Raw genomic sequence first — 12,460 nt, forward strand, 5'->3', positions numbered from 1 at the left:
TTTTTATATACACTAAAACAAATGAAAAGGCTTTACTTTGTCATAAATATTGTTCTTTTTCTGTTTTAATCTATGTGAATAAACTCCACCTCTCAACATTTTATCCATGCAATTTGGGCTACAAAAAAAAGGCAGGTATGAACAAAAAATTTACTGACCTGTGGATTCCCACTTCCCAACGTTACAGGCCACTTAGCTATCCTACACAGATACTTTAACTCTATTGTGGACAGATTTCTCAACAGTTAATATTAAAAGGGCTTCACTTGTAAATACTTGAGTACCTTTAATAGCTATGAGAGTCATTACTAAATTTGCATCATCTACTTTCAGGTTCTCTGAACATGCCACACATGTTTTCAGGTCAAGACATTAAAATAAATGGGTTTGTGAGTCATGATAGATACTCCCTATAGTCAGAACTATTCCCTTTGAATAGTCAGTAAAATGTAAAAAATTATGTATCTAGAAAGCTTCTCATCATAATGTTTTATAGAAATATTCTATTTTGAATGTTTTTAATGGAAAGATAAGCCATGGTGATCTGATTTGTGATTCAAAGAATAAACTAAACATTTTAATATTTATGTCCTTATAGTTTTTAATTTAATTCTAATCTAAAATATTTTCTATACAATGTCCTTAAAATGCTTAAAAGCTGAAAGCAAACTGAAATAAAAGAAAATTCTAAATAAGGAAAATTGAATGTTCAAAGGGAGTTGTATTTAAATTGAGAAACATTAGCACAAGTATTCATGGCACTCATTTTTTTACCTTTACCTTTTCAAAATCTTCAGTTGTGAACTGTTTAGAAGCTAAATAAAGCAGCCCTTCAGGATCAATGGCTTTCTTTAAAGTATGTTGCACAGTTGGAAGAAGTGGGTGGCAAGGAGATGATTCATTGCAGTTAATCAATAATGCAAATGCCTCTACAAGATTAGCTGGAATTAAACTGCAATCCTACCTCAAACAAAAATGTAGAAGGCAAATATTAAACACTGGCATTTTCACAAACACTTTAAATAATAACAAAATAAAATAATTATTACAATTATAGTTTGATAATTGAATGTAATTAACACTATAGTAATATAATTCTATTAATAATTTAAATAATAATTATAAATAATACTTCATTTAAAGTGATTCCCAAATAGCATGGGATCTTTGTGGTAACCAACTTTTTAAAATGCTCTTTATTGAGTATTTTCTTACACATTATTCATGAAAACCTCCCCTACTACCTACTCAAATAATAATTTATAGTGAGCAGATACCTGCTTTGTATGACTAAAAAATGAAAAATTGCAAACAACTGTGTCATTATTTAGTTCCAGAATCTGAGAAAGTATAGAAAGTAAGCATAGAAATAAAAATAAAACATTAAATTGTTATTAAAAAATTGAGACTAAAATCCATGACTTAATTTCTTGAACAACATTCTAACAATAAAATACACATATACTTTACCATCTGACCAATTAGCATATTGGTTTTCTGTATATTTCTCCTTGAAGGTGAATCCATATCAACAAAAGACCAAAAACTGCACTGAACTGGAAAAGTCATTTGTTGATCCACATCATCCCCAAACTTCTTTCCCGAGATGTAGACTGTGATGCTTCTACTTTCCACAGCTAAGTCAAGAGACATTATCCATTTGTTACTTAAGTTCACTTTGCTCTATATAGCTATAAATTAATAAATATTATTATAATGAATTTTATGACCTATGTTTTGGATAGCAAAGATACAGGAAAATTTGATGGTTTTGCAGGATATGGCTAAATTAGAGGATTTGCCATAAAAAGAACAAGGCAAGAAAAATATGTGAATGGTTCTGTATCCCCTGACGATAAGAACCATTAGTCCAAAGCATGAAGCTGGAATTGTGGACTGGGATGAACAGGCAGAGGATAAGGAGACTGCTCCTATCATGCAGGTTACAAAGGAGACTGAAATTAAGCAATGTTCTTTTGTGTGGAAAAAAAAAAGAAAGCAGACCATCTAAGTTAAGAATGAAAGAGGAAAAGATTGTGAGAAAATACACACAATCTGGTATTTTGTGTCTGGTTCTTTGGGGGATTTTTTGTTGGGGTGGGGGGTGGGAGGTTACTAGTGGCTCAGTGGGTAAAAAAATCTGCCTGCTGTGTGGAACTCAGGTTCGATTCCTGGGTTGTTAAGATTCCCTGGAGAAGGGAATGGCAACCCACTCCAGTCTTCTTGCCTGGAGAATTCCACGGACAGAGGAACCTAGTGGGCTCTGTAGTCCATGTGGTCACAAAGAGTTGGACATGACTGAGTGACTAACACATACACTTTGTTTTTTAAATTATCGACTTGTAGGAATTCTTTCTATGTTCTAGGTATATGTCCTATGTCAAATATATGTATTGCAATTATTTTCTTTTCCTTTGTTTGCCTACTCACTTTTTAAATGGCCTTTTGATGTGTATAACTTTATAGTTTTGATGAAGTCCAATTCATCAATTATTTTCTGTTAATTGCTTTCTGGGTTTTGTCTAAAAAATCTTTGCCTGACCTGGTGGCACAAATGGTAAAGAATCTGCCTGCAATGCAGGAGATCAGGGTTCTATCCCTGGGTAGGGAAGATCCTCTGGAGAAGGAAATGGCAATCCATTCCAGTGTTCTTGCCTAGAGAATCCTGTGGACAGAGGAGCTTGGTGGGCTGCTGTCCATGGGGTTGCACAGAGTCAGACACGACTGAAGCGACTTAGCATGCGTGCATGTGATGGAGAAGGAAATGGCAACCCACTCCAGTGTTCTTGCCTGAAGAATCCCAGGGACAGAGGAGCCTGGTGGGCTGCCATCTGTGGGGTCGCACAGAGTTGGACCGACTGAAGCGACTTAGCAGCAGCAGCAGCCAGTGTTCTTGCCTGCAAAATCCCATGACAGAGGAGCTTGGCGGGCTACAGTCCATGGGGTCACAGAGTCGGATATGACTGAGCGTGTACACAACACACCCTTAAGTCATAAAGATTTCGTGTGTTTTCTTCTAGTAGCCTTATAATTTAAGTTTTTACATATAGGTTTATGATTCATCTTTAATTAATTATTGTGTATAGTTGTGAGGTATGAGCAAATATTAATTCTTTTCCAGATGTTCAACCATCATTTGTTGAAAAAACTTTCCCCATTTTCTTGCTTTGATGTTGTGATCAAAAATCAATTGAGCATATGAGTGTGAGTCTAGTTTTGCAGGCAGAGGCAATGTGCCACATCTCCTGTGTATTGCTGCACATGCTTGCTGGTATGCCAAGAATGCAAGGTCCTAACTTTTCTTTGCCCAATACTTATCTCTGCATATCCTTGTTAGCTATAAATCTGGCTCAAGCAGCATTATCCTAATACCAAAATCAGACAAAAAGTATAACAAGAAAACTACAGACCAATATCTCTTGTGAATATACAGGCAAAATTTCTCAACAAAATATTAGCAAATTAAGTCCAATGATGTATAAAAATAAATATACAGCACAGCCAGGTAGAATTTATGTTAGGTATGCAAAGCTAGTTCAACATTTTAAAGTCAGTTAATGTAATCCATAATATCAACAGGCTGCAGAAGAAAAATCACATTATTATGTCAATAGATGTGGAAAAAGCATTTGGTAAAATTCAACACCATTTATTTAAAAACTCTTAGTAGATTAGGAATAGAAGGGAACTCCTTCAACTTGAAAAAGAACTTCATCAAAAAACCTACAGCTAACATCATACATAATGGTGAGAAACTTGAAACTTTCCTGTTAAGATCAGGAACAAGACAAGATCATGATGTTCCTTTCACCACTGTTTTTCAACATCATCTTGAACGTCCTAACTAGTGCAATAAGACAAGAAGAGGAAATAAATCTGGAAGGGTATGGCGACCCACTCCAGTATTCTTGCCTGGTGAATTCCATGAACAAAGCCTGGTGGGCTACAATACATGGGGTCACAAAGTATCGGATACGACTGAGCGACTAACTCTAACTAACACAAATTCATGTGTTACAACTGAGAGCAAAGGCTTACATAGTGCATTTACACATTGAATTCCTGTTTTTATTTATCAAGGTAAAATGAGAAATGTCATTTAATATAATTTCTCTATTCCTAAAATGTGTACAATATAATCTCTATTGTTACATAAGTCCTAGGCTTCCCTGGTGGTTCAGATAGTAAAGAAGCGGCCTGCAATGCAGGAAACCTGGGTTCAATCACTGGGTCGGGAAGATCCCCTGAAAGAGGGTACGTAACCCACTCCAGTATTCTTGCCTGGAGAATCCCGTGGACAGAGAAGCCTGGAGGGCTACAGCCCATAGGGTTGCATAGAGTCAGACATGACTGAAGTGATTTAGCATACCCAACTCCATGACACTGATGGAAAAGTTAAATAGGTAAAAATTAATTTGAAAAAATATTGTTTACCTGACTGGAGCTGTTCAAGTTTATCTTTTTTGTGTGAAGCCAAGTCTCCTATAAAGCAGATACCACCTTTAGCTAGCAAAGCACTGCCAGCTTGAATGCTAACTGCTCCAGTTCCATACTTATTTCTGGATAGAGTAGGGAAAATTTCAGTAGAGACTGAATGACGTATACCACGGGGCACAAGGTTTATACTAAAATTCAAAAGCCTAAGGGAAAAAATAAATCATTAATTACTATTATTTAATATTTGATTTTCAGAAGTCATAATGTATAATAGCTACACAATGAGATTTAATTTGATTTAATGTTTATTGAGCACTAGTGCTAGGGATAAAAACACATAAGAGATTTGGTCCTCAACTTGGAAAGCTCACATCCTAGAGAGATGAAAACAAAAAACTAAAACACGATATGATGAGAACTAAAATAATGCTGTGAGGACATCCATAAAAGAATTACTTCTTCCAGGAAAAAAATCAGAGAAAGCTATAGAGAGATGACATTTGAACCAAGACTTTCTCTTTTGATGAACTGCTTTCTTTCACTTATTCAAAACTTCTGCATTTAGGTTTTACAAATAGTTCATCATGACTACCACTGCTACCTATGTATCAACGTAACTCTTGATACATCCTTTTGCTTTCTAATCTCTTTGCCAATTGCCTCAAGCCTCTTTATTTCTCAAATTTAAATTATAAGAAAAGAACATGATTAGCTTAGCTTAGCTTTTAAATCCTTGCTGCAGAAATCATAGCTTGCTGGCACGATCTACTATGATGACCAGACACACACATACAGTGCAAAAGAGGGTGAAGCAGTATCTCTTAAGAATGAACAGGTAGATGCTATAAAATGTCTAGAATATGTGTCATTCCAAGGAATTTAGGTGTTAATTTGAAGATATGTAAAATGGGTAAGATGTAGAAGGAAAATTTGCAAGTCTATAGGGCAGTGGTTCTCAACCCTAGCTCACTTTAAAATCACCTGGGGAGCCAACAGTCACGTGAAAAGATCAACATAAAAAATCGTCAGGGGAATGCAAATCAAAAACACAATGAGATATCACAACACACCTATCAGAATGACAGTTATCAAACACACACAAACCCAAAAACCGAGTGTTGGCAAGAATGTGGATAAAGGGACCCCTTATGCACTGTTGGTAGGAATATATATTAATATAGCTTTTTATGGAGAACAGTGTGGAAGTTCCTTAACAGAGTTATCAGATGATCCAGCAATTCCACTTCTGGGCATTAATCCAAAGAAAACAAAAACATTAATTGGAAAAGATATGTGCACTTCCATGTTCATTGCAGCATTATTTACAATAGCCAAGATATAGAAACAATCTAAGTGTCCATCAATAGATGAATGGATAAAGAAGATGTGGTGTATATATATATATATATATATATATATATATACATACAGATAATGGAATATTACTCAGCCATAAAAACAATGAAACCTTGACATTTGTGAAAACATAGATGGGCCTAAAGGTTATTATGCTAAGATACTTTAATTAAAACATTGCTTGGGGTCTTTAAAAAATTCCAATGCTAAGCCTTACTCCACACAATATAAATAATAATCTTTTGGGGTGAACCACAGGAATAAATATTTTAAAAAATATTTTCCAAGATGATTCTAATAGGCAGTCAGGCTGAGAACCTAATTGTATAGAACAATGGGCCTCAAACTTGGCTAATCATTGGAATTAACTGAGGAAGTTTTTGAACTACTGATATAACGTCACAGAGTATAAGATACAAATACAAAAATCAACACTATCTCTATATATTCAAAGCAAATACTTGAAAAATAAAATTAACAAAGCACTACCACTTCAACAGCAACAGTTCAGTTCAGTTGCTCAGTCATACCTGACTCTTTGTGACACCATGGACTGCAGCACACCAGGCCTCCCTGTCCATCACCAACTCCCGGAGCTTACTCAAAATGATGCCCATTGAATCAGTGATGCCATCCAACTACCTCATTCTTTGTCATCCCCTTCTCCTCCTGCCTTCAATCTTTCCCAGCATCAAGATCTCTTCCAATGAGTCAGTTCTTCAGTCCCTCCAATGAATATTCAGGACTGATTTCCTTAGGATGGACTGGTTGTATCTCCTTGCAGTCCAAGGGACTCTCAAGAGTCTTCTCCAACACCATAGTTCAAAAGCATCAATTCTTTGGCACTCAGCTTTCTTTATATTCCAACTCTCACATCCACACATAACTACTGGAAAAACCATAGCCTTGACGAGACGGACCTTTGTTGACAAAGTAATGTCTCTGCTTTTTAACATGCTGTCCAGGTTGGTCATAACTTTTCTTCCAAGGAGTAAGCATCTTTTAATTTCATGGCTGCAGTCACCATCTGCAGTGATTTTGGAGCCTCCCAAAATAAAGTCTGCCACTGTTTCCACTGTTTCCCCATCTATTTCCCATGAAGTGATGGGACCGGATGCCATGATCTTAGTTTTCTGAATGTTGAGCTTTAAGCCAACTTTTTCACTCTCCTCTTTCACTTTCATCAAGAGGCTCTTTAGTCCTTCTTCACTTTCTGCCATAAGGGTAGTGTCATCTGCATATCTGAGGTTATTGATATTTTTCCCGGAAATCTTGATTCCAGCTTGTGCTTCCTCCAGCCCAGCGTTTCTCATGATGTACTCTGCTTATAAGGGTGACAATATACAGCCTTGACATACTCCTTTCCCTATTTGGAACCAGTCTGTTGTTACATGTCCAGTTCTAACTGTTGCTTCCTGACCTGCATACAGATTTCTCAAGAGGCAGGTAAGGTGGTCTGGTATTCCCATCTCTTTCAGAATTTTCCACACTTTATTGTGATCCACAGAGTCAAAGGCTTTGGCATAGTCAATAAAGCAGAAATAGATGTTTTTCTGGAACTCTCTTGCTTTTTCGATGATCCATCGGATGTTGGCAATTTGATCTCTGGTTCCTCTGCCTTTTCTAAAACCAGCTTGAACATCTGGAAGTTCACGGTTCACAGATCGCTGAAGCCTGGCTTGGAGAATTTTGAGCATCACTTTACTAGTGTGTGAGGTGAGTGCAATTGTGTGGTAGTTTGAGCATTCTTGGGCATTGCCTTTCTTTGGAATGGGAATGAAAACTGAACTTTTCCAGTGCTGTGGCCACTGCTGAGCTTTCCATATTTGCTGGCATATTGAGTATAGCACTTTCACAGCATCATCTTTTAGAATTTGAAATAGCTCAACTGGAATTCATCAACCTCCACTAGCTTTGTTTGTAGTGATGCTTCCTAAGGCCCACTTGACTTCACATTCCAAGATGTCTGGCTCTAGGTGAGTGATCACACCATCATGATGATCTAGGTCACGAAGATCTTTTTTGTACAGTTCTTCTGTGTATTCTTGCCACCTCTTCTTAATATCTTCTGCTTCTGTTAGGTCCATATCATTTCTGTCCTTTATTGAGCCCATCTTTGCATGAAATGTTCCCTTGGTATCTCTGATTTTCTTGAAGAGATCTCTAGTCTTTCCCATTCTATTGTTTTCCTCTATTTCTTTGCACTGATCACTGAGGAAGGCTTTCTTATCTCTCCTTGGTATTCTTTGGAACTCTGCATTCAAATGGGTATATCTTTCCTTTTTGCTTCTCTTCTTTTCACAGCTATTTGTAAGGCCTCCTCAGACAGCCATTTTGCTTTTTTGCATTTTTCTTGGGGTTGGTCTTGCTCCCTGTCTCCTGTACAATGTCACAAACTTCCGTCCATAGTTCATCAGGCACTCTATATTAGATCTAGTCCCTTAAATCTATTTCTCACTTCCACTGTACAATCATTAGGGATTTGATTTAGGTCATACCTAAATGGTCTAGTGGTTTTCCCTGCTTTCTTCAATTTAAGTCTGAATTTGGCAATAAGGAGTTCATGATCTGAGCCACAGTCAGCTCCCGGTCTTGTTTTTGCTGACTGTCTTCTCCATCTTTGGCTGCAAAGAATATAATCAATCTGATTTCGGTGTTGACCATCCGGTGATGTCCATGTGTAGAGTCTTCTCTTGTGTTGTTGGAAGAGGGTGTTTGCTATGACCAGTGCATTCTCCTAGCAAAACTCTATTAGCCTTTGCCCTGCTTCATTCTGTACTCCAAGGCCAAATTTGCCTTTTATTCCAGGTGTTTCTTGACTTCCTACTTTTGCATTCCAGTCCCCTATAATGAAAAGGACATCTTTTGGGGGTGGTAGTTCTAGAAGGTCTTGTAGGTCTTCATAGAACTGTTCAACTCAGTTTCTTCAGCATTATTGGTCGGGGTATAGACTTGGATTACTGTGATATTGAAAGGTTTGCCTTGGAAACGAACGGAGATCATTCTGTCGTTTTTGAGATTGCGTCCAAGTACTGCATTTCGGACTCTTTTGTTAACTATGATGGCTACTCCATTTCTTCTAAGGGATTCTTGCCCACAGTAGTAGATATAATGGTCATCTGAGTTAAATTCACCCATTCCAGTCCATTTTAGTTTGCTAATTCCTAAAATGTCGATGTTCACTCTTGCCATCTCCTGTTTGACCACTTCCAATTTGCCTTGATTCATGGACCTAACATTCCAGGTTCCTATGCAATATTGCTCTTTATAACAATGGACCTTGCTTCCATCACCAGTCACATCCACAACTGGGTGTTGTTTTTGCTTTCTCTGTCTCTTCATTCTTTCTGGAGTTATTTATCCACTGATCTCCAGTAGCATACTGGGTACCTACTGACCTGGGGAGTTCATCTTTCAGTGTCCTATCTTTTTGCCTTTTCGTACTGTTCATGGGGTTCTCAAGGCAAGAATACTGAAGTGGTTTGCCATTCCCTTCTCCAGTGGACCACATTTTGTCAGAACTCTCCACCATGACCCGTCCGTCTTGGGTGGCCCTACACGTCATGGCTCATAGTTTCACTGAGTTAGACAAGGCTGTGGTCCATGTGATTAGATTGGTTAGTTTTCTGTGATTGTGGTTTTCAGTCTGTCTGCCCTCTGATGGAGAAGGATAAGAGGTTTATGGAAGCCCCCTGATGGGATAGACTGACTGAGGGGGAAACTGGGTCTCCAGTTTAACAGCATCAAAAATACCAAATATTTAGGAATCAACAAATTATGTGCATGACCTTTGCAATTTTCTGAAAGAAATTAAGATTTAAATAAATGGAGATATAAACCATATTCATGTATTAGAAGACTGAACATTGCTAAGATGTAAGTTCTCCCCAAAATTGATTTATAAGTTAAAAGCAGTTCCAATCAAAATCCTTAAAGGCTTTTTTGGTGTGCTGGAGGTTGGTAGTAACATATGGATTCTAAACTTTTTAAGAAAATGCAAAGCACCGAAAATAGTGAAAACAAATCTTAAAAATGAAGAATGAAGTTGCACTACCTGATTCAAAACTTAATATAGAGCTACAACAATCAAGAATGTGAGGCATAATTGTAGACAAATAAGTCAAAATAGCAGAAAAGAAAGTTCAAATAGATGTATACCCAGTTAAACTGTATACCTAAATTTATAACCATATATCCAGTTTAACAGATTTTCAATACTGGCACCACAGCAATTCAACGGGGAAAGGAAAGTTTTTTTCAACAAATAGTATGGAAAAGTTTGATAAATGCATAGGAAAAACATTAATCTTGACTCCAACCTCACATATATACAACGTATATACAGAAACTGACTTGGAATATATAACAGACCTATTGTAAAAGTTATACCTATATTCTCCTAGAAGAAAACATAGAAGAATATCTTCATGACCTCGAGGTAGGCAGAGACTTATTAAACAGAAACCAGAAAACACTAAACATAAAAGAAAATAATAATCAAAACTAAAGGTGTGCTCATCAAAGATATCTTTAAGAAAAAAAAAACAAACTATTTTTGTACCTGGGAGAAAAGTTTCATGATACATATGTGACAATGGATGTGCATTCAGAACTCCATTTAAAAGCGAGCAAACAACTTGACACTTCATAAAATAAGATGAGTAGCAAATAAGCACATGAAGAAGAGTTCAAATCATCAGGGAAATGCAGGGATAGTCATCAGGGAAATGCAACTTAGAAATGTAATGAGATACCATTTCACACACATTAGCATGGTTAAACTGAGAAAGACTGACAACACTGGATGTTGGTGAGGAGAGAAACATCTGGAACCTTACCTCGTTGACTGGAATGTAAAATGGCACAACCACTTTGAAAACCTGTTTGGCAGTTTCTTATAAAGTTACATACACCTACCTTATGACACAGCAATTCCACTCTTAGATATTTATTCAAGATAATGAAAACACAAGTCTACAAAAAGACTTGTACAAGAGATGTTTATTGCAGCTTTATTTATATAGTCAAAACATGCAAAACCCAAATGTCCATCACTAGGGAAATGGAGAAACAAATTCTGGTACATTTATATAATGGAACACAACTCATCAATTAGAACAAGTGAACTTCTGACACACATACAACAGGGCCAATCTCAAAAACATGCTAAGCAAAAGAGATTAGATCCTAAAGAGGATGCACTGTGTGATTCTATTTATACAAAATTCAAGAACATGAAAATTAACCTATGGTGACAGAAATCACCTGTGGAAATAGGAATTAACTGCGAGAATAAAGGAACCTTCCAAAGTGATGGAAAAATGAAAATGTTTCATATCTTATTGAGGTGATGGCTATAGGAATGCACGTATCTTGTCAAGATTCATCAAATTGCATACTTAAGATCTTATTACTTCACTTTATTTATGTAATTCTTACCTAAAAAACAAAACACCAAATCTGTCATACAGCCCCAAATACTACAGGAAAAGGTTAATGACAAACAGAAAGAGAGACAAGGGCTTTAATTTACAGAGGTATCACAAATCAACAAGAAATAAGCAGATTAATTTAAAAATGGACAATGGTCACAGTGGTCATAAAAAAATAATAAAAAGTGTTTAATAAATTCTAAATGATGCTAAAGCTTACTTCTAGTTAAAGAAATGAAAATTAAAATTAAACACCAGTTTCCACCCATTTAAAAGTCTAACAATACCCAGTATTGGTGAGACTGTTAAACAAATATTCTCATGCTCATTAGTGGAAGATTAAATTGGTGCAATCTGTGGCAGTTAGCACTATATTTAATTTTAATTTTAGCAAAACATCATCTGTCCAATTAAGTTAGAGCTAATTTGACTCTTACTTTTTTAATTTAAATTTCATTCTATAAATTTGTTTTTGCTTTATGATTGCACATACTATATATATATATATATATATATATATATATATATATATATATAGGGGCCACCCATATATTAATATAGTATGTGTAATTATAAGGCAAAAACAAATTTATAGAAAGAAATTTAAATTAAAAAAATAAAAGTCCAATTAGCTTTAACTTAATTGGACAGATGATGTTTTGCTAAAAAGCAAAATGGCGGTCTGAGGAGACCTTAAAAATAGCTGTGAAAAGACAGGAAGCGAAAAGCAAAGGGGAAAAGGAAATGTATACCCATTTGAATGCAGAGTTCCAAAGAATAGCAAGGAGAGATAAGAAAGCCTTCCTCAGTGATCAATACAAAGAAATAGAGGAAAACAACAGAATGGGAAAGACTAGAGATCTCTTCAAGAAAATCAGAGATACCAAGGGAACATTTCATGCAAAGATGGGCTCAATAAAGGACAGAAATGATATGGACCTAACAGAAGCAGAAGATATTAAGAAGAGGTGGCAAGAATACACAGAACTGTACAAAAAAGATCTTCATGACCTAGATCATGACGATGGTGTGATAACTCACCTAGAGCCAGACATCTTGGAATGTGAAGTCAAGTGGCCTTAGGAAGCATCACTACAAACAAAGCCAGTGGAGGTGATGAATTCCAGTTGAGCTATTTCAAATCCTGAAAGATGATGCTGTGAAAGTGCTGCACTCAATATGCCAGCAAATATGGAAATCTCAGCAGTGGCCACAGGACTGGAAAAGGTCAGTTT

At 36.3% G+C, this 12,460-nt stretch overlaps 1 protein-coding gene across 11 annotated transcripts in view; it reads right to left on the reverse strand.

Annotated features, from left to right (window-relative positions):
* The window catches only part of MCMDC2 (minichromosome maintenance domain containing 2), a 36,208-nt gene that overhangs the window by 8,771 nt on the left and 14,977 nt on the right, over positions 1 to 12,460 (reverse strand). For 9 of the 11 annotated variants that reach the window (XM_081503208.1, XM_081503204.1, XM_081503205.1 and 6 more), the window contains 3 exons: positions 4,435 to 4,640; positions 1,471 to 1,637; positions 781 to 960 (listed from right to left, as the gene is read on the reverse strand). In XM_081503208.1, the coding sequence (XP_081359334.1) occupies positions 781 to 960; positions 1,471 to 1,637; positions 4,435 to 4,640 (553 nt within the window). The remainder of the gene's footprint in view (positions 1 to 780; positions 961 to 1,470; positions 1,638 to 4,434; positions 4,641 to 12,460) is intronic. The other 2 variants (XM_081503213.1, XM_081503211.1) reach the window with 1 other exon arrangement.

Source organism: Giraffa tippelskirchi, chromosome 6 (assembly GCF_054371585.1).
Source record: "Giraffa tippelskirchi isolate mGirTip1 chromosome 6, T2T-mGirTip1v1.2.pri, whole genome shotgun sequence".
Classification (NCBI taxonomy): domain Eukaryota; kingdom Metazoa; phylum Chordata; class Mammalia; order Artiodactyla; family Giraffidae; genus Giraffa; species Giraffa tippelskirchi.